Raw genomic sequence first — 19,946 nt, 5'->3', positions numbered from 1 at the left:
GTTGCTTACAATGTTTCCTCTGAATGCTGCCAACAATGAGAAACAAGTAATAGTTTCTATCAGTGCTTTTCAGCCCAAATCTTGCGGACCCCACATATGTTCAAAAGGTAAAAACAAGCGTTCTCTCGTGGAAGAAGAGGGGTCTGCCTCCACCTGTTTGTCCACCCCTCAGGCCTGCTTCTTAGGGAGGCCATGTGAACCGAAGCCCCAGGAGCCTGCAGACTCCTGCAGCTCAGAGCCTGAAGAGCCCTACGGGTGTGAAAAATAGCTCTTTCACTGAGCAGCAAAGCTGCAAGCTGCTGTACTGATTCGCAGCCACCTCACTACAGTTTGAGTTCACGACATGCATTTCTGCCTCTGACCTGGGTTAGCACCCCAGTCCACCTGGCAACCTACAGCCAGTAACTATCGTGGGTGAAATTAACAAAAATTTAGAGAACGTAAGATTCAGTATGACACATAGGGCTATACACCTGAATTCTAACATCTTTTTACTTTAATGTTAACCAGGCTGACTTAGGGATAGCATTAAAATGAGAAAAATTGAACTTTCTTAAATGTGTAAACGTATACACACAATATAAATGTGTATGCATATATGTGCGTGCATGAATTATAAGTTAACTATATACATACATATCCATGTACACACATGCACATTAATACTATTATCTTGTGAAGACAGGCACCTCAAGTCCGAGGTGGAAATTCCCAACCAAACAACTGCAACAAGAATCAGTACTAAGAAAACAGGAAAAGACGGCCCCACTCCCTGACCTCCTACCCCTTTGTCAGAAGTGATTCCCTAGCAAGCACCAAATAGAGACAAGCAGGAGAACATCTCCTCCTGAAGCAAGGGCTTGGAGGGCAGTCTCTAAAAGGGGTGAATTACGGGGACTCTCCCCAAACAAGGTTCGCAGCCTCAGCCCTCTGCAGATGGAGATGCGACGTTGCTGTCAGGATGGCTTCTGCCACCTTTAAACATCTGATACAGTACTTCCCTATCGCATGTGATAGATAGGACTGATCTTTGACGCTCTCTGGAATTTTTCTACTCAAAGTATACTCTCAGTCCAGAGCATTAGCAGAACCTTGGGACTTTCTAGAAAAACACTCTGAGACCCCCTCAGGACCCACTCTGGACCTCCCAAATCAGAAAACGAATTTTAAAAAAGAGATCTCTGGAGTTTTAAAGTGCACTTTATTAGCGATACTGTTCTAGCACATTAAAAAGATTCATGAAAAGCCACTATCCATCTATTTCAGACTGCATTTCCAAGGAGGGTGGCAGGAGCCGGGCTTCCAATGTTTGGAATCAACACTGCCATTAAATTTACTTCCAAGAGGTCCAAATGAACACAAGAACGGATGAAACGTAACCAAACAGCACCTCGGCGGACGAGCTACATGGCGCATGGGGTGGTTGTGTGGTAGCTACGCCAACAAGGGACAGCAGCTACTCCCGTCCTTCTTCCGCTGCTGCCTTCTCGAAAATAAACTGTCCTGGCAGAAGATGGGCCCCGAAGCTAATGCTCTCCCTTAGGAAATGTGCTCTGGCCACTTAGAATCCCTGAGGTGAAAAGAACTTCTTCCAACCCCTCTGCCCTGAGGTTCAAGGACTGGAATTGAGGGCTTCAGTTTCCGGGTAAGCCATGCTCCAAATTGCAAGGCACACTGTTCATGTGAGCTAATGCTTTTAAATGATCATTATCGGCGGCTGGTAGCAATTATTGACTCCGAGTACATGGACCACATAGCTGGGAAATTACTTATGCGCTGTCAAAGATTTTCCTATCCATAGGTGAAAACTGTTTCATCCTGATTAACTCTTTAGTCTCCCACTTTCTTCCTTCAGCCTTAGCATCCCTATTCCATATGCTAGATTTGTAATTTCTTTTCAAATCTTTTCTTCTTTTACGTACAATTCATCTAAATTTGGCTTGCTTTTCAGTTAAAGTATCCTGATAGCTTGAAAAGCCATGAAAAATTTGCAGATACTTTTCATTGTAGCTTAAAACATTAAAATGATGGCATTAAAAGCTCAGGGTAGGGGAGGTCACAGTGTGGGAAGTAGCCAGGGCCAAATGCTTCCCCACATTAAAAAGACTAAGGGTCAGAGTTGAAATCTTTCTGCCCAATAAGAAACCCGAGTATAAGAAATCCATCCGAGTCACTCTGCCGACCACGGTGCGGCTTCCAGGTGGGACCATATTAATGCCCTCATTGTGTTTCTCTGTATGTTCTTTCCCCAGAATGTTCTCCCACATTGTCACCAGGCTGCTGTGATGGAGTTTTTTCTTTTGAATTCAAGCAGTTTTGTCAAATTACTCTCTATCTCAGGGAGTGTAGTGATTTCTGATGCTTCTATGTAGCGCACAAGGGAATATTAAGTACATCAAGATTTCACAGTTTCCTTTGGTAGAGAGAATATAAATAAATAATGGGACATAACTCTCTTAATGTTTCTCTCCATAAAACTCTGATTAGTTATCCAAGATTACACCACACACACACACACACACACACACACACACACACACTCTTTCTCTCTCTTTGTGGGGGTCTCCATTCTCCCAAAAGCTTTCTTTGATGCAGTGATATGTATCATAGAAATACCCCATTTTCTTTCCATGCCCCATGACCACCATCCTCTACAAAAGAAAGTACTAGTAAGCTGTTGGCTTAATTTCTTAAAATCACCTTAAGTCTGAATCACAAAGTTTGAGCCAGATGGTGGTCCTTTAAGCAGGGATGATACGCTCGTATAAAACCTCTACTTCAGATCAAGCTCATAATGCAGCCCTGTTGAAGTTTTTTTTTTAATTGCAGTTATTGTTTGCTTTTCTATTTGGTTACTTATCACTGTGCTTCTTTTGTGGGAAAACATAAATTAGGCTTTTAGATATTTTTGATAAAAAACAAATATAGATGAATTTATACTTACAGTTATTTTCTTAATTTTTATGATTACCATCTCCTCAGAAAAACAATTATATCTCAATAGGGCAGAATACAACTATACTTTAACCAGGAAAAACAATGAAGACAAAGTTCATTTCAAAATTCGTCACTATTAACTATAAAAGTATTTCTCTAATAAAAAAATCTGCAGAAGAGTACAGAAAGTTACTGTATTGAACTTATCTTTAAAAGTGTGTTTCAAAGTAGTATGCTAAGATGCTTTTGAAATTCCCTTATCATTCTGACATATTTTTCCCTGCTGTGGATGAAACCAGGCTTACACTGCATAGAATCTCAAATGAACTCAAATTTGATACCTTGCTTTCTCATTCACAGGAAGAAGCGACTGGGGAATGAATTCTCACTTGGCCTAAAGTCAACAGGGATGGAATAAATTTCCTTTCCTTTGTTAACCATTAAATGATCCACTAGAATTTGGGCATGAAAGGCTGTTTACTACTTTCTCCAGTAAGAATTTTAGGACATCTTGATGTCCTACTTAAAGTGATATGCTCTCTAATTTCAACATGAAACTACAACAGGGTATCTTTTATTTAACTGACTCTTCGACTGGGCCAGAACTACACTTTGCCCCCAGAAAAATTCAATGTTCCACAAAGCATTAAAAATCATCCCTTGGTAGGGCAAAAGGATGCAGTAAAACCTTGCAAATGTAAATATATTAAGAAAGGCAGCCTGGGGATGAGTATATGCCTTGATAATCACCGATTCGAAAAGTTCTGGGAGACAAACCAGGAGGCACGGAGGTGTCTTCCAAATGCACTGTGTCTGGGATGTGCACGCATCTCTTTTATTCATTCGGTACCTTGCACAGCGTTTCCCATTCTGGGCATGGAATATCTCAAGCGCTGGCACCTGAGGCTTAGATGCCATGAAGCTGTACTCTGGAGTCCGTTGCACTAACTCTCTGCTGCATGCATAGATCTGAGACTCTTACTGGCAGATACCAATCCGACAACCTTTACTGGACACATACCCCATGTGTAAGGCCTTGTCTTCAAGAAGCCTTGTCTAATAGGAGAGACATGCCTATATGTAAGTAGCGTAAAGGGATTCTAACAGGCGGAAAAACAATGTGCATTGACAAGAAGGAATTTTGACTGGGAGGTAAGAGGCAAAGGTTTCCTGCAGAAGACGGCTTTTTAGTTACTTTTCTCTTGTTACTGAGACAAAATATCCAACACCCAAAGCTAAAGCTCACAATTTGTAGAGGTTTTAGTGCATAATCGGCTGGCTCTAAAGCGGGGTAGCATGGCGAACAGGCACTGCAGAGGAGAAACAGTTCATGGTGGGCAGAAGGTAGCAAAGCAAGCTACAGCAGAGACAAACCTCTTTCTGTCCCTTATATTGTACCCAGGCTACTCAGATTAGGGTGGTGCCAAACCAACCAGTGGACCGATTTAGTAATCATCCACCCTTGATCCCAGCACCCTTAGTCCTAGCACTGCAATATGAATCAATCACACACTCCAGATTCAGCCACCTACGAAAAAGCCCCACCTATGACTGCATGAGCCATTCAGGGGACATCGAGACCCAAGTCATCACAGTGACATTTGGGTTTTGAAAGCTGCCTTACGTGGAAGCAGGTGGTGTGTGGGTGGGAGGCATCCTAGTTGGAAGTTTCACAGCAAAAGAAAAAGAACTGATGGGAACGTGGGGGCAGCAGCGTAGAGTCTGGAAGAAGGAATGTTTCTGCGCAGGGTTCAGATCTTGGTTAGGCCTTGACTGTTATACAAAGTATCTGGGATTTGTCCCAAGGAACACAGGGAAGCATTTAAGATTTCTGACCGTGCTTCTCCTGACCAGGGGTATGTTCAAAGAAGGGACTCTTTATTCTCCTGAGGGAGGGAAAAGATGAGAGTTATTCACACACCATTTTGCCTTTTCTCTTTCAAGTCTCTATTCCCACGTAGCTAAGAATGTGAGAGTGTGATCAATATCTGAGGCAGTCAGTTAAGCAACGGCAAGACAGGGATAAAAGCACACATTGTTTTTATGTACGCATGTATCCCAAAACAAAACTGCAGGAGAAGGGAGAAAATCTTTGGGAGTTTTTAAGCAAAATGGGCCCTTTGACCTAAACTTGTGCTTACAAGTTAACAATATTTCTAAGCTGTCTATCAGAGAGCATTTAGAGGAATCTGGCCTTTTGAAGGCTGCCAGGCCTGAAGCTGTGGGCAAGGTTCTTTCCTGAAGAGATTGGCTTCCTCCCAAGAGTGGAAAATGGAGGTCGATAGCTCTCTCTCTTAATAGGGCTATGACCAAAAATGATAGCACATGCCTCCGTAACCTTTGCTAATCTAACTCCCGTAAGGGAGAAAAGCACATAAAGACGACAACAATGTGAGAAACTCTGAAGACAAACAAAACACCACAAAAACTGCACCCCTCCCTGAACCAACTTGTTCCAAGCACAACGCTTCCAAACACTTGCTCAAACAGGGACATTCACGCTCCCAGAGCAGCAAAACTCTTTTTTTTCAACACAATCATCTATTTGGAAAAGAAATATACAAGAATCAATTGTATTTCTACACATTAGCCAGCAACGACTCTGAAATGTAATGATGTACTGCTTCAAGATCCTCCCTGATGCCCTGATGTGCTCAGAAGAAATGGTGACAGGAAGCCGATAACTCTTGATGCATGGTAACTGGCTTGTTTATGCAGGAAGATGGCCTCTGGCAGTGGACCTGCCAGCTCTCGTGCCAGGATGTTAACCTGAAAAACCCCTATTTCACAGGTGAGAAAATTAACAAGAAACCTGGGGATAACCTGCCTCTTCATGAAAAGAGTGCAGATTAATGTGGGGGAGGGAAGGAGTAGGACTGAAAGCCCTAAGAAACCACCAGACCACTGCATGTTTACAGTGCCTTTCTTCTTGGTCACCTTCGTATTTAATAGGTATATCCATCCACTGGGAAAGCAGAGAGAACCAAGATAAAAACTCCTGCCTTCATGAAGCATGGAACAAGGAAAGCAGAAGAGACATACAATTAAGTAAAATACATGCTATGACAGATGGTGATAAATGCTAAGTATAAAGACAAATTAGGAGCCAGGTGTAGTGGTGCATGCTTGTAATCCCAGCTACTCAGAAGGCTGATGGAGGATCAGAATTCTGAGGCCAGCCTGGGCAACTTTGGGAGACCCTGTCTGAAATAAAAAATAAACAATAAGGCCTGGGGATATACCTCAGTGGTACAGCAGTTTACTGTGATTTTCAGATAAACTCTCAACAACTTTTTTTAGCAGAAATATATCCAAACACAGGGATATTTACTAAGTCTGGCATCTTACACGGATGGGGGTTGGAGGAGCCAGGCCAGGCGGAAGAAACAGTAGGGGCAGGGCCATCCGTGTCATATAGCTGGGGAATGAAGCAAGCAGAGCTAGGAGAAAAGTCTGGGAGGAGACAGGGGCGAACTGATGTGAGATGTCCCGGCCCTATAGACCTAGGTTTGTGCTTTGAGCAGGGAGATGTGGGGCATGGTCCGATTTAGGGCTTAAAAGCTCTTCTGGGTGACTTGTTTGCGCAGGCCTGTAATTCCAGCCCTCTCAGAGACTGAGGCAGGATGACTGCAAGTTTGAGCCCAGCCTGGGTAATTTAGTGATTTAGCAAGACCCCATCTCAAAACCAAAAACTTAAAAATGGCTGGGGATGCGGCTCAGTGCAAAGCCCCTAGTTCAGCTCCCAATGCTGGAGGAAAATACCACGGTATTCTGGATACCACGTAAAAGTAGACTATGGAAGGGAGCAGGGGGCCAAAGCAGGGTGGGTAAACCAGTTAGAAAGACATTATTACTATAGTGATAATGACAGTAGTTGTAGTAAATAATACATACCTCTATACTGACCAAGATGTGCATATAATTTTTTTTAGAGGGGATGGCTTTTAATATCCCATTCATGGACACTCCATTAAAGATTTCTCTGAAATCTTAGTATGTATCATTTATAGAGGAAAAGAATCAGTCCTGCAAATGAACTGTCAAATCACTAAAAATACTAATCTAAGGAATGTGCCTTAACTGCTGCATTATTATCCTTTAAAAATAAATAAGGCTCTGTCAAAATGGGGCAGTTTTGAGAAAATCTTATCAAACTGTCCATATCACCAGTGACTGAGACAACATCAAAGTAAAGATTTAGAGAAATCTCCTTTCCTGAATCCAAACACATGTGCTACCAGGTGGGTTCTAAAACTAAGATTTCTAAGTAGGATTAAAATTGGCTTCAAGGTTAATGTTTCTGTTTTTGCTGAGCTGTGGATAAGCAGAGCATTTCAAAGGAACATATACATGAAGGTAGTTCTACTACAAAGCTCCAGGGCGATGCAGTCTATGAACTATCATTATCCACCAAAAACACTTAATTTTACTGTGGAAATAAGCAATAAGTACTTCAGAACTATCGAACAAACAATGTCACTGTTATATATTACAGTTTATATAAAATAAAAACAAGCTATCTTCCTTTGGAAGAAGGACTAGGCCAACCTAACCCTTCTTTTCCAGATTAACTTTATGTTTGACCCATTTTTTACCCTCCAAAAACAATTTCATGTTCAGCCTAATGAAAAGATACAGGGAATCATTTTGTATTAGCTTGCCCTTCAAACATAAATTAGATAGCTTCTCTGACAAGAGAAGGAAGTTATTTTAATTATTTTAGTAATTTAATCAACTGCAGGGGTAGCCACAGATTAGGGTCCCCATGGTGTTTAACGTTCCCCACCCTTAAACACTGTATTATGTCTGAGTAATGTGGGTTGTTTTCTCAGTATCTCTGACTCTTTCTCATGGAAAGAATCCCCATGGAAGCACAAATCTTGATATTTAGGATCTACGTACCTAAATGTCCTATAAAATGAGAATACTATAAAACACCCCTATAATTATACAATTCCCATTACTAGGCAGAGAAAAAGCATATAAATGTATTTTACAGGCGTGTGGTACTTAACTAGAAGCCGCTGCCTTGAGTCTGGTGAAATGTACCATTCTGCCCTGCATATCCTTAGCACTGTGAAATCTGACCTTATGAGAAACACCTGCTTGTCTCAGGTAACCGCCTCACACAGGAAGAGGCATTGTTAATTACAGAATTGGTTCCTTAGAGCCTCTAAACTTGGCCAGCTGAGTAATAGCCCAATACTAACTAGCCAGCACCTGGGCTAGTCTACAACTGCGGCTGCAAAGAACAATTTCTCGGAGAATATTCCTGCTAGCTGTTTACAATGAGGATGCTCTCAGAGCTGCCTCAACAGCCCAAGTCCTAAGAATTATTACACACCCTGGAAGTGATCATTCGAAGCTGTCTCAGTGTTTAATTCATAACTCCGGATACTAAATTAGCACACAGTTGAGCACGTCTTATTAAATTTTTTCTCTGTGGTGCCTTAACGCATATTTTTACTAAGCTTTTTAAACCACATACTGCTAAAAATAAGTTCATGAAGACATACAAGACATACAAGTGCAACTTCAAACGTCAAGTGCATGCTGGCTGACATTTCAAAAATTTCTAAGATCAACAATTATGACTGTCTATTTCCATAATTTCCTTAAAGACTATCCTAAAAACCAGAAGAAAAGTAAGTCACATGCTGTGCAATGAGCAAAACCCCCATTTCTCAACGCCAACGATGTGAAATTCTGACCAGATTTTTTCTGAATCCCCTTAAATTCAATTACAGTTCAAAGCAGTTCCTCTTGTCGCACAGACACACCGAATGTCCACAGCACAGACCACCTCCATGGATTCCAGAAATGCTTTAAAGGCCAAGGAAGCAGAGCTTTTCTGCCCCATTACTCCCCAGAAAGCCTAATTACAATTCAGCCACCGTACGCAGGGAAGGCCGAAACCGCGCTGGGGACGGCAAAAAATCCCTTGAAAATCCGGAAAGAGGCAACCTGCTGCTTGGGAAGAGGAAGGCCTCTCCCAGAGGATGCCGGCCGCAAGCCCAGCCTTCAAGGCTTACCTGGTACGAGCAGTTCTCCTGATGCACCATCTCAGAGCATCCTAGGGCGCAGACCCCAGGGCTGGACTGCTGAGCGCGGCTGCGGAGCGAGAGCGCGGCGCATCCACGGGCGGGCAGAGAACGCCCCGGTTAGGCAGGGGCTCCCCGCAGATTAAAATGGATGCTGCTCGCGATCAACCTGCGCAGTGCACTGCCTGTGCCGGAGAGCGCAGCGGCCGAGCAGCTCGGCTCCTCGGAAACCAGTGAGGCAGGCTCGGCACGGGGAGCCAGGACCGGCTGGGGGAGGGGGCGGGCTCATCACCCGCACAATCAGCCAATTATATTATAGGCACAAAGAAAAGGATCAGTCTGGGGCTGGTGTGACCTTCTGGTGCTTTATGAAGGCAGTTAACTGATGTGGAAACATTCTAGTCCTCATTAACGAGAAAAAGGCCAGCGAGGGAGAGGGGGAGAGACAGACACAAATCAATGTTGCATTTGAACATTTCTAACCTCCGGCATCTTCCTTCCTGCCCACTAAGGCTGCTTATTCGAAAAACGAGGCCTTAAAGATCATCTCCGAACTTTTAGCACCCTAAAGGGGAAGAATCCATTCTGAATACTGATAATGAACGGCTGTTTCCAGTGCTAGGTGTTTTGAAGTATTTGTCAAGTTTGTAATTTAAAAGAAAGGTCTTCACTCATTACAAAATATTATTTTGTAATTTTTTTTAGAACCTCCACGTATTTTTGGCTCTTAGCTGCTTTTAAGCCAAACAGAAATAAGATAGAATAACTATTCCTATAGGTTTTTTTTAAAGAGAGAGCTTATTAAAATATTAAACAGAATAATTTATTCATTTTCATGAAAACTAAATTTGGATTCTAATTTGCAATTTTTTAAAAACAGTTAAGGCCCTTTACCTATAAATTAATGCTGTGACTTTACTATATAAGTACCACCAGTACAGCACAAATGACCCTTGAAACAAACAATCCTACCTCAGAGACAGCGAAGGAAAGAGTTCTAGACTTGCAGATGATAATTAGAGGAAATACAAGCTGCACCATGTATGGTTCTGGGGGAAAAAGTTAGGGGTCAATTTCTGAGTGGCTTCAAGGGCCATTCTAGGAGATACTCTTCAAGGTAACTTAATGACGGAAAATTAAAGGGGGAAAACCCTGAAAGAATAATATTTCCTTATCTATAATAATTGTCAAAGACAATTGGTTTGGTTGTTTCTTAACAAAATGTCTCTGAGCACATAAATGGTATTCCATAAAAATGTGACTGAATCTAAGCTACCAGATTTTAAAAAGTCAGTAGTGATAATATTTTAAGCTATTTCAACATCTATCTTTTCAAAAGCTCTCCCTATTACCAATAATCACTCTTCGTTACGCTCCTCACAGAGAAAAACAACTACTTTTGCCTGAGAAATGAAACCAACATATTTGAAAAGTTTTCATATCAAGCCCTCTCTTAAGGAGGACTGAGTTTGTGCTATGAATATTTGGTAGTGTATTTTTAACTTTATAACAACATTTCCATTTGCTGCAAAGAGAAAAGTACTACTTTTATAATTATCATTAGGTTTTTGTTATATGAGACTCAAACAGAAGAAAAGCCCACTCCCTTAACTGAAGTCACAGATGCATTCACATGCACATGAATTTCAGACCTCCTGTTAGAGGACTAAAGGTGTGAGGGACGGCTCAAGCCTTGGTGTTTGTATTCGGCAACAGGTACATGGAAAAGCACTGTGGCGATGTTCCCTGCAGAAGCGCGCAGCCCTTCTGAGTCCTGGAGAACGGTGGGCCATGTCCCAAGAGCAGGACTTTATAGGCTGCTCCTTGGCTGCCTTCACAATGACACCTCAATGAATGAAGCAGAAGCCCGGGGCACATAAGCAGTGAGCTTAATACAGGATGTGGGAAAGAAGATAGAAATGTTTCAGGGAAGGGAACCAATATATTTCCACCTAAAGCTCCAGGCTTGCCTACTGGCTAATCCACGTGGTACAGAGACTTCTGTGTGGACTGCCTTGCCGTATACACGATCACCAAGCAAAGGTTCTGGAGTCCTAAGTACGAGTAAGGAAAGGTGGGTGTGGGCAAAAGGGAAACTTCCTTTTGCCAACTAGCAGATAAGATGAAATGGGAGCCTCATGTTTAGTAGAGAAGGCACTATCCTAGTGTCCAAGCTGAACAGCTCTAACTTCGAAGACTGTTGGAATTCAAGTGACCACCTTGACAATCTACTGTCTCACGTTCCCCACACTACAAAGACGAACACTCAGAGACACTCTTCCAAGATGTACAAACCTTAACAAACTACGTCCAGCTCTGTTCTCTTCTAAAAACGGAGGGACCTGGGATGTATTACATAAGCTCATAAAGGCATTTATCATGTATTGTTTAAAAAAAAGTCTAAACATGATCCCACTCTTCACAGTTGCTGTTCCATAAATAGCGGAAGTGACTCAGAAGTGGCTCTGGGGAGAACACACTTCTGACAGTTGTATCCCAAATCCTGTCAAAAAACCCTCCCTAGAGATATAAACAAGATAAGAAGAGGACTAGATCAAGCAGGTTTCTCTTTATAGTAATTCATTGGCCAGGACTTCGTGTTATAATTTAAATTTTGATTTGCCAGTGCAAAAAACTTTAAACAAAAACCAGCTGTCCCAAGAACATTTAAGTGAGAACAACTTGCCCAACTACATTCATATTTATTTTTGACTAAAAATATCAACGAACTTTTTGTTTTAAACACAGTCCATGTATCACAGAGATTCTTTTCATCTCAAGTCTTCATGGAAAGTATTGAGTTTTATATTTAGATGGGACCTCAAGGGATGATTTCATCCAACACTGTTGTTTTCCAGATATGGAAACTAAGGCCTAAGAACACTGTGGCATATCCATCACCAACAGAAAAGGATCCAAGTAAGAAATATAAGGAAACAGGCATGATTTTCTAGGTTCATACCCACTGAACAAGTGAACGTGCTCCATATAAAATAATGCTGCTCATAGCCAGGCATGGTGGTGCATACATGTAATCTCAGCTATTCAGGAAGCTGAGGCAGGAGGACTGAGAGCTTGAGCCCAGCCTGGACAACACAGTGAGAACTTATATGTCAAACAAACAAAAACCAAACAGTGCTGCTATTGTTTGACTCTCCCCTCAAAATTTTTATACTGAAAGCTAATCCCCAGTGTGATGGTAGTAGGAGATGTGGCTGCTGGGCGGTGATTAAGTCATGAAGGCAGAGCCTCTGTGAATATGATTCATGTCCTTATAAAAGAGACAGAAGAGAGTTGCCTGGTCCTCTATCACTATAGTGAGATGACATATATGAACCAGGAATCTCACTAGGCAACGGATGTGCAGGTGCTTTCCTCTGTGATTTCCCAGCTTCCAGAACTGTAAGCAATAAATTTGGTGTTATTTGTAAGCCACCTAGGCTACAGCATTTTGTTTTAGCAGCATAAGTAGACTAAGATAAATGCTAAAGGAGGGCCCACCAGACTTGAAATCACTCCTCGTGCCTGTAGTAAGCTCCAACCAAAATCTATCAAAAAGTAAGAGTGAAGCTGCAGTGTGCATGTATCTAAATGTGAATTCAAGGTAAGTTTTAAAGGAAAAAATGAGAGTATTTCCTGACTGGGATATAGCTCCTGTTTCTGCACCATATAAACTATTGTGTCTTTAAATCCAGAAAAGATTGTTTCAATTATGACAATTAGCATGTTCTCAGCAAAGATTTCCAAAGTGAATCATGTGGATCAGAGATTAACCTAGAAGAGGCATAGGAAACCTTCCTGCATAAGCTGCATGAACTGAGCATGTGTTTGGCTTACATAAGTATATGCGCGTCACAATTAATGTATTTAATTTTAAGACTTTTGAATTTTACTTAAAATTTGCACATGTCACTATATATAAAATTTATCTCTAAAGATAAAAAGGACTAGGTATCAATCTTTGAACCCTCATTAATGATATGCAGGCTAAAGTATGTAGAGGGACATTTACTGATATTTGCAATTTGCTGCGAGACGCACCAAATCAATGAGATGAATTGACGGATGGGTAGAGGACAGATCGATAGAAAGCTATCACAGGGCAAGTTCAGTAAAACATCAATTGTAGAATCTAGCTGGTGTGTTAATTGGCATTTGTGAAAAAAAATTTCCATTTGAAAATATTCACAGTGTAGGAAAAACCGAAGGACTAGGGACAGGGAAGTTGAATAAGGAAGTCACTATCATACTCAGTAACTTTTAAGCTTTTCTTTAGGAAATTGGAGAAAGCAGGTATTCATTTTTAGGTTGTGCATCTCTGTAACTCAATGCCAGAGAAGGAATCGTGAGAAATACGTAGTGACTATTGAAGAAAACTCCGAAACAACGAGTTATCACTATTGTTGCCACCAACACACTTGATATTGTCTATAACAACAAATCTTTGAAAATACTTCATAATTTACAGTACTTTCCCCGGCATCTCCCTTGATGCTTGTAACCTAAGAATCAGGAATAAGAATTAGTTGAAACAAGTTCTGATGTACCATGGGAAGTAGTGTTTCTGCTCTCAGGGAGTTTGGTGGACAACTAAGGCAGTACACAAAGGACTACACAACATGAAGAATGACTGAAGTGGCTCTGAGGGGGTTTTGTGTGTTTGCTCACTGGGAATGGAGCAGAGGAAAAGAACTCAGTCATGGTGAAGCGGGAGACCACGATACTCTACCATTCCTGGGGTTGCTCACTTCTTTAACGTCTGTCTTTTCTAGGACTGGATTCGCAAAGTTTCCTTAGAACTTGGGTCTTTGTTGGTTTATTCTGTGCTACGTCCCCAGCATCTGAAATAGTCCCTGGCAGACAACAGGCTCAATAAATATTTTAAATGAGTGAATAAATTAACATCGTCTTCAGAGAGTTACCTCATTTCTCTCTGCCTCATTTTCCTCATCTACACACTAAGGATGTTTATTCTTGGTTACATCTAAAATAGCTCATAGGTATTCAGGAAAAAGGAACAGAAATAGATTTTTCCCTCCCCTAATTAAGGGCAACAGCAACTATCTAAGGACCAGAGAGGCCCAAGGGATGGAAGTGACCATGGGGATGGAAAGGAAAGGACCGAAGGGGTCATTTCAAGATGCTGGAAAGATACCGAGAGAGTGACACAGCATGAGGGTGAACCAGAGAAGGAGCTGAAGCGTCAAGACCACCATCGGTGTAACACTGGTACCGTCAAAAGTAATAGGGGAGCTGGAGGAGGAGCTGATTCTGAACAGTTGAGAGGAAGTAAGGAGGTTTTAAACTTTTCACCATAGGTTCTCAATCTAAGGTCCAAGGAGAAATTGAGGTAACAGAAAAGTCAGGTTGAAAGAATCTGGGAATCTTTTGTGCAAAGAAGGCAGTCGGTTCTGTAGAAATGGAAAATTGAAGGAAGAATTGTAAAGACAGAATGAAAGAGAAACACACACCATCACTGTGGTGGACACACTAATGCTCCTCCTGCCTTCCCTGACCAATATCCACATCCTAATCCCCAGGTGGCAAGGAGGTGTAAGGTTGTAACCAGCTGACCCTGAGGTGGGGAAAGCAGCCTGGGCTCCTCAGGAGAGCTCAATGTAATACTTTCTCACAAGGTAAAAAAAGAAGCTGCAAGAAGAACGAGACAGCTATGAGTATGAGAGAGACCAGTCCAATACTGCGGGCTCGGGATAGAAGGGGAGGTCACCCGCCAAGAGAGGGGTGGCCGCTAGAAGATGGGAGAGGCAAGGAGGTGTGGTTTTCCTGTGTCCTGCAGGAATGCAGGGGAAAGGAGGAAAAGGAAAAAGAAAAACCATGTATACACAAGATAGTGAAGACACTTATGCAGCCAGCTTCTCTTAGTTCCTTGGGAAGAATATTTTGTGCTAAAACTGTTTAGCGAGATATCATGCCTGTATCTTGTACTCTGATTAACCACTAGGAAGACAACAACACACAATGTATCAACGATTGTAACTGTCCTACTAACCTGTTTTGAAACCTGGTTTCATTGTTTGGTTATCTTTTTCCTCTTTAAAATAAAAAACAAAACAAAAGATTATGACACTAGGAATGCGGCCCAGCTGACACCTTGAACCCAGGGAGATTCAGTTCAGACTTCTGACTACCAGAACTGTCATATAATAACTTTTGTGTTGATTTAAGCCACTAAATTTGGAACAATTTGTCATCGCAGAAATAGAAAACTAATACTTGGTTGCAAGTTCACATTTTGAGGGTGAGAAAATGGAAAGGAGACGTAGTCAACAGGGTGAGAGGGAGATGAAAACTAATATAGCAGGGGGTCAAGGAGAGAGAGAGGCTGACCCAGTCTGACTGCTTCAAATGCTGCAGGGAAGAGGAGGAGGAAAACAACCAGGACCTTTTGACTTTGAAGAGTCAGGAGCTACCCTCAGGGAATAATTTCGGGAGTAGTGTGTTAAAGGAGGTAGCCAGGTGGTTGGGGTTAAGGAACTGCGGGCCGAGTTGAAGAAGTCTGCTGATGAATCGGAAGATTAGGAAGGTAGCCTGAATACACAACAGAATCAGAGAGGTTGATGATGTGGTTGTGTCCAAGGGGTAAGCAGCAGAGAAGCAGCCAGGCAGAGGGGAGAAAGCGATCGTGATGGGGAAAATAACCAAAAGGGCCAAGTGCTGGGAGAACTGGATCAAGAACATCGGGCAGGTGTTCATTCTGTCTTTGAAACAGAACTCATGATGCGTCAAGTTACAAAAAAAGTGTTGAGTAAGGAAGATGCCCTGTTGGAGGCGGGGGAAGAGGCGGGGGAAGATGCGGGAGCACAGACGAGCAGATGGGTGAGTGGCCTGACCTGGTCCTTAGAGAAGCAGTGAGAGGTTCAGATCCCGAGGGCGAGGAGGCTGGCTGTGGTAGGACGGAGAGGCTGGGTCAGTATGGGAGAAGCTTTTCCAAAAGCTTTTCTAGGGGTTTTATCTGTTCCTTGGGAATGCTGCATTCAATTCTGCTACAGAAGAACAAGAAAAACAAACAGGATGAATGAAACTCTTAAAATCTGTTAAGTATTATGAATATGCAGTGGCTTATCAAATAGGTGAAAACCATCAGATGAGTTAGATTTAGCTAATAAGCAAGTAGATATATCAGAATTCGTGAAATATTTATAAATTAGTGACCTGGATGAGTTAGACTAGTTCAAGTGTGTGTGTGTGTGTGTGTGTGTGTGTGTGAGCACTAAGCACACAAACAAATGCCAAAACTAAAGAAGCATCCAATATTCATGACATGCTAAATAACTCAAAGCACACGAAACACTCAATATTCAATAGATTGCACACTGACTGCCCGTGATGATTCATTCTGGCCCTATGTGTCCTTTGCCCAAAACCTGTAAATTCAGTCCTCAGCTTCTCATCAGGCTAAGCAGTGAGCTACGGAGGAAGCCAGAGGGACCTTCTGCTGCGTCTCCAGTAATACAAGCTGTGTGTCACCAGAGACATCACCTAATTGGGAGCCATTTCTTAAACCTCAACCCTGTTTCACAGGTATCATCCACAGGGAGGGTTGCTGCGGCAGTGAGTCTGGACATGTAAACAGTTTCTAACCCAAGCAGCAGGTTGTGTGGTCCCTCCACACATCCTAAATATGTCAGCTTAACACATCTCTCTGCTCGCTTCTTGCTTTATGTTTCAAGTAGATTTAATGAACTATATGATCGGAGCGTGTTAATTTGCCCTGTGACTTCTGGGATAGAGTACCCAGTAGTGGAACTGGAGGTGACTATTGCATCAAGGTTATCTCTATGTCACAGATGTGGAGCAGATGCTCCAAAGAGGACATTTGGGATCAGCATATTTCTATACTTCTTCCAGCAAAAATGAGGCCCAGAAATGAGAACTGAAAAATAAATGTCAGGTAGGTTATACTTTTTAATCTGTATAATTAAAGTCTAAGAAACAAACCTTATAAACTCTATAAATTAATTTACCCAGAAATTTGGTTATTCTAATCGAATTAGAATAATCATTTATTATTATTGCAGGTTATATTAAAAAATAGTTTCCTGAGAAAATTATTGCTATAAATCAATGGTGGTTACTTTTTCTTTTTTCAAGTACTAGAATGTGTTTTAAAATTAAAACCTATATTCAAAATGATAAGAAAGTTTTTATCAGGATCAAATTATTCTGAGTTTAAATTTATATTTTCCTATTGGATCCCTCCATGAGAACATATTCTTTTTGTTCTAGACAAATACTTGAAATTAGAATTTACTGGTCAGTTACAGTCTTATTTCAACTGTAATTTTACATTTATTTCTGTATTTTGTTTGGTTTAGCCAGGTCAAAAGAATCCAGATAAGTCATCATAAATGATAATAGTTCTTTTTAATAGCTTATGATGCAATCTGCAGATATTCTTCATTAAACATATGTACAGGCTACAAGGAAGGCGGTCAGAAATTTATTATTATTAAGCTCATATTTCTTATTATAAACAAGAGAAGGAAAGAAAATACCCACCCTTACAACAGGGCATTAATCTATAATAAGACCTTCCCATTTGATGTACTGGGGATTCGCTTATCATTGCACAACCTACTATTAAGCCTGATGAGAGCCCGTGCTGAACAGATGTGCCTGACCCTAACCTGGCGCTGAGCCCGGCTGGGCCTCTTGGGCAACTCAGGTAATTTTTCTTAGCTGGACACGCACAGGCATGAGTTTTTCCAAAAGGCAAGTACAGAGCTACTATCTTTATAGTCAGTGGCACACTGATAAGTTCCATGGTTTTGAGGACATAAAAGACTCTTTTAGCTAGCAGGATAAATTAAGTATGTTTATGTCAAAAAAGGAGCTGGGAGAAATAATGTGCACAGATCATAAGGGGATGAAATTCCTATAATACGAAATGTTATATTCTTACCACAGTTTTTTAGGACACCTTTTCTCCCAAGTCCAATAGACAATCTCATTTGTAGATGTATTCTGAATTATTTTTACATTTCAGAACTCTTTAATTTCCAACTTTATTTTTTGGGGGATTGAGGATGAAGTATTTAAGCAGCTCATTTTAATAGGTGCAAATTAGTTTCTAAAAATACCTCCCGCCACCCTGGGTTTCTGCAGACACAGTTTGAAACTTATTGCATTAGGCAGCGGTACAGCAGTAGCCTTAATCTCCCTACAGAATAATGAGCGGGGTTGTATTTCCACGGAATCTGCTGAAGTACTTGTTTATTGCCCACAGCCCTATGCCTCTCCACGTTGTATTTTCTGCCCAATGCAAAGCGGTGCTGTAGAAAATTAGCATCTAATGCATAGGTAAATCTGGTTGAAATCTCGATGGTTTCATCCCAAATTTATGTCCATGTTTAAGGACTGTATTTTTTAGTCTTCATTTCCCAGTCTTTGGAGTCAGAGAAAGCAGTGGGGAAAAAGTGAAAACTAGTATAAATCTGACAAAGCTAACATAAGACTTTCCAAATGAAATTAAGCTAGTTTTCCAAGAGGGCCAAGCCCAAAGTAGCTCTGTGTGTGTGTGTGTGTGTGTGTGTGTGTGTGTGTATGTGCGCGCGCGCGCTAAAAGGGGCAAGCGATGGACACGCTTCCCCTTTAACCTTCCAGGTCTTTACATAGGCTCAGCAAGTCTGTCTGCCACTGTGAGTGCACTTAGATAAAGCAGTACAAGAAAGCCCTGACAATATTAAAAGTAATTTGCTCCTCTGAGGTGGTGGTGTTTGATTAAGATCAGGGCAATAAAGATTAGGAAAAGGGTCTGACCTGCATATTGAAGAAAAGTGACCTCTAGTGGACAGTTGTGTTTTCAAAACCAGTTTAAACTAGGAATGAGACAAAAGTAATGTGAAAGGTATGATCCATTTTAAAATGACATTTCAATGGTATTTTAAATAACAATAGTGATATACATACGTAAATCTTCAGTTACATTAGCAAAGAAACATAAAGGTTACATTGATATATCCAAAGTTACACACACCATTTTTGATCTGGACTTGATAGGACCTTGGACAAAGAATCAAAGATCTAGTTCTGGGTTTCACTATACATTTTATTTGTTGTGTTTTCTTGTGCAACTTCTTCATATCTATAAGCCTTCATTTCCTAACCTATAAAATTGGTTGATTTATAAACTATTTCCCTTTCAAGCAGATAATTATCTTTTTAAATCAAGTTCATTTTATATTGTGAGTTTTCCAAATCAGCAATAAAAAAATTAATGTTATAGTATGTATTATATGTAGCATTGGGTAAATCAGCAAAAAATACTAGATTTCAATTGAAGGCCTTCCTTATAGAAACTTAACGAAGGCAAAGGTGATGAGTTTTAAAAAACTTTTTACATTGATTATGGAAAACATTTCAAAAAATAAATATACCGGATCATTTGTTCATTATAAAATTTATATTATTATAAAAATCACAGTTACTGTTTTTAAAAGATTTATTTCATAGGGTAAAGTAAAATAATGATGAAGAAAGAAACAATTTATGTAGTACATTTTTTCAGAAAACTATTTGCTTATTATTGCATGATATATTTTCATGGGCATAAATAGAATGGGAGGTAATATTTCATGGATGGGAGCACAATACTTTATGGTTAAACTGTTAACAAAGTCTCTAAGAAACCACAAAAACTTACAAATCATCGTTAATCATAGAGAAGTACTGTTGAAATGCTATTAGCTATTTAGTACCTAACAGCACATTCTCTAATCAGCTTTTCCAGGACAAGTTAAGCACAAATATGGACTACTTTTATGATTGTTCTTATTCTCACCTCCTTAGAAGAGATGTTCAGATGTTTTGTATTTCCAAAAGAAAAAATCCTGGTCTAAAAAGCTTTCTGAAGTATAACAAGAAGAAAAAATTTTAATGATCTAATTAACTTGTGTTATCTTAAAGCTACTGAATTAAGAAAGCTTCTCTTCTTTTCAAAGAGAAACT

The 19,946-nt window shown here is 40.8% G+C and overlaps 1 protein-coding gene across 2 annotated transcripts in view; it reads right to left on the bottom strand.

Moving 5' to 3' along the window:
* The window catches only part of Schip1 (schwannomin interacting protein 1), a 138,539-nt gene that overhangs the window by 42,531 nt on the left and 76,062 nt on the right, over positions 1-19,946 (bottom strand). The window contains exon 1 of one of the 2 annotated variants that reach the window (XM_005393117.2): positions 8,970-9,236. The exons of the other annotated variant lie outside the window; for it this stretch is intronic. Coding sequence (XP_005393174.1) covers positions 8,970-8,999 — 30 coding nt within the window. The 5' untranslated portion in view covers positions 9,000-9,236. Of the gene's footprint in view, positions 1-8,969; positions 9,237-19,946 lie in introns of those variants that run through there. 2 annotated transcript variants of the gene reach the window in all.

The sequence above is a fragment of the Chinchilla lanigera genome, unplaced genomic scaffold, assembly GCF_000276665.1.
Source record: "Chinchilla lanigera isolate Chin_1 unplaced genomic scaffold, ChiLan1.0 scaffold00047, whole genome shotgun sequence".
In the NCBI taxonomy this organism is placed as follows: Eukaryota; Metazoa; Chordata; class Mammalia; order Rodentia; family Chinchillidae; genus Chinchilla; species Chinchilla lanigera.
The sequence above is the reverse complement of the archived record's forward strand: the minus strand, read 5'-3'. Positions and strand labels throughout refer to the sequence as shown.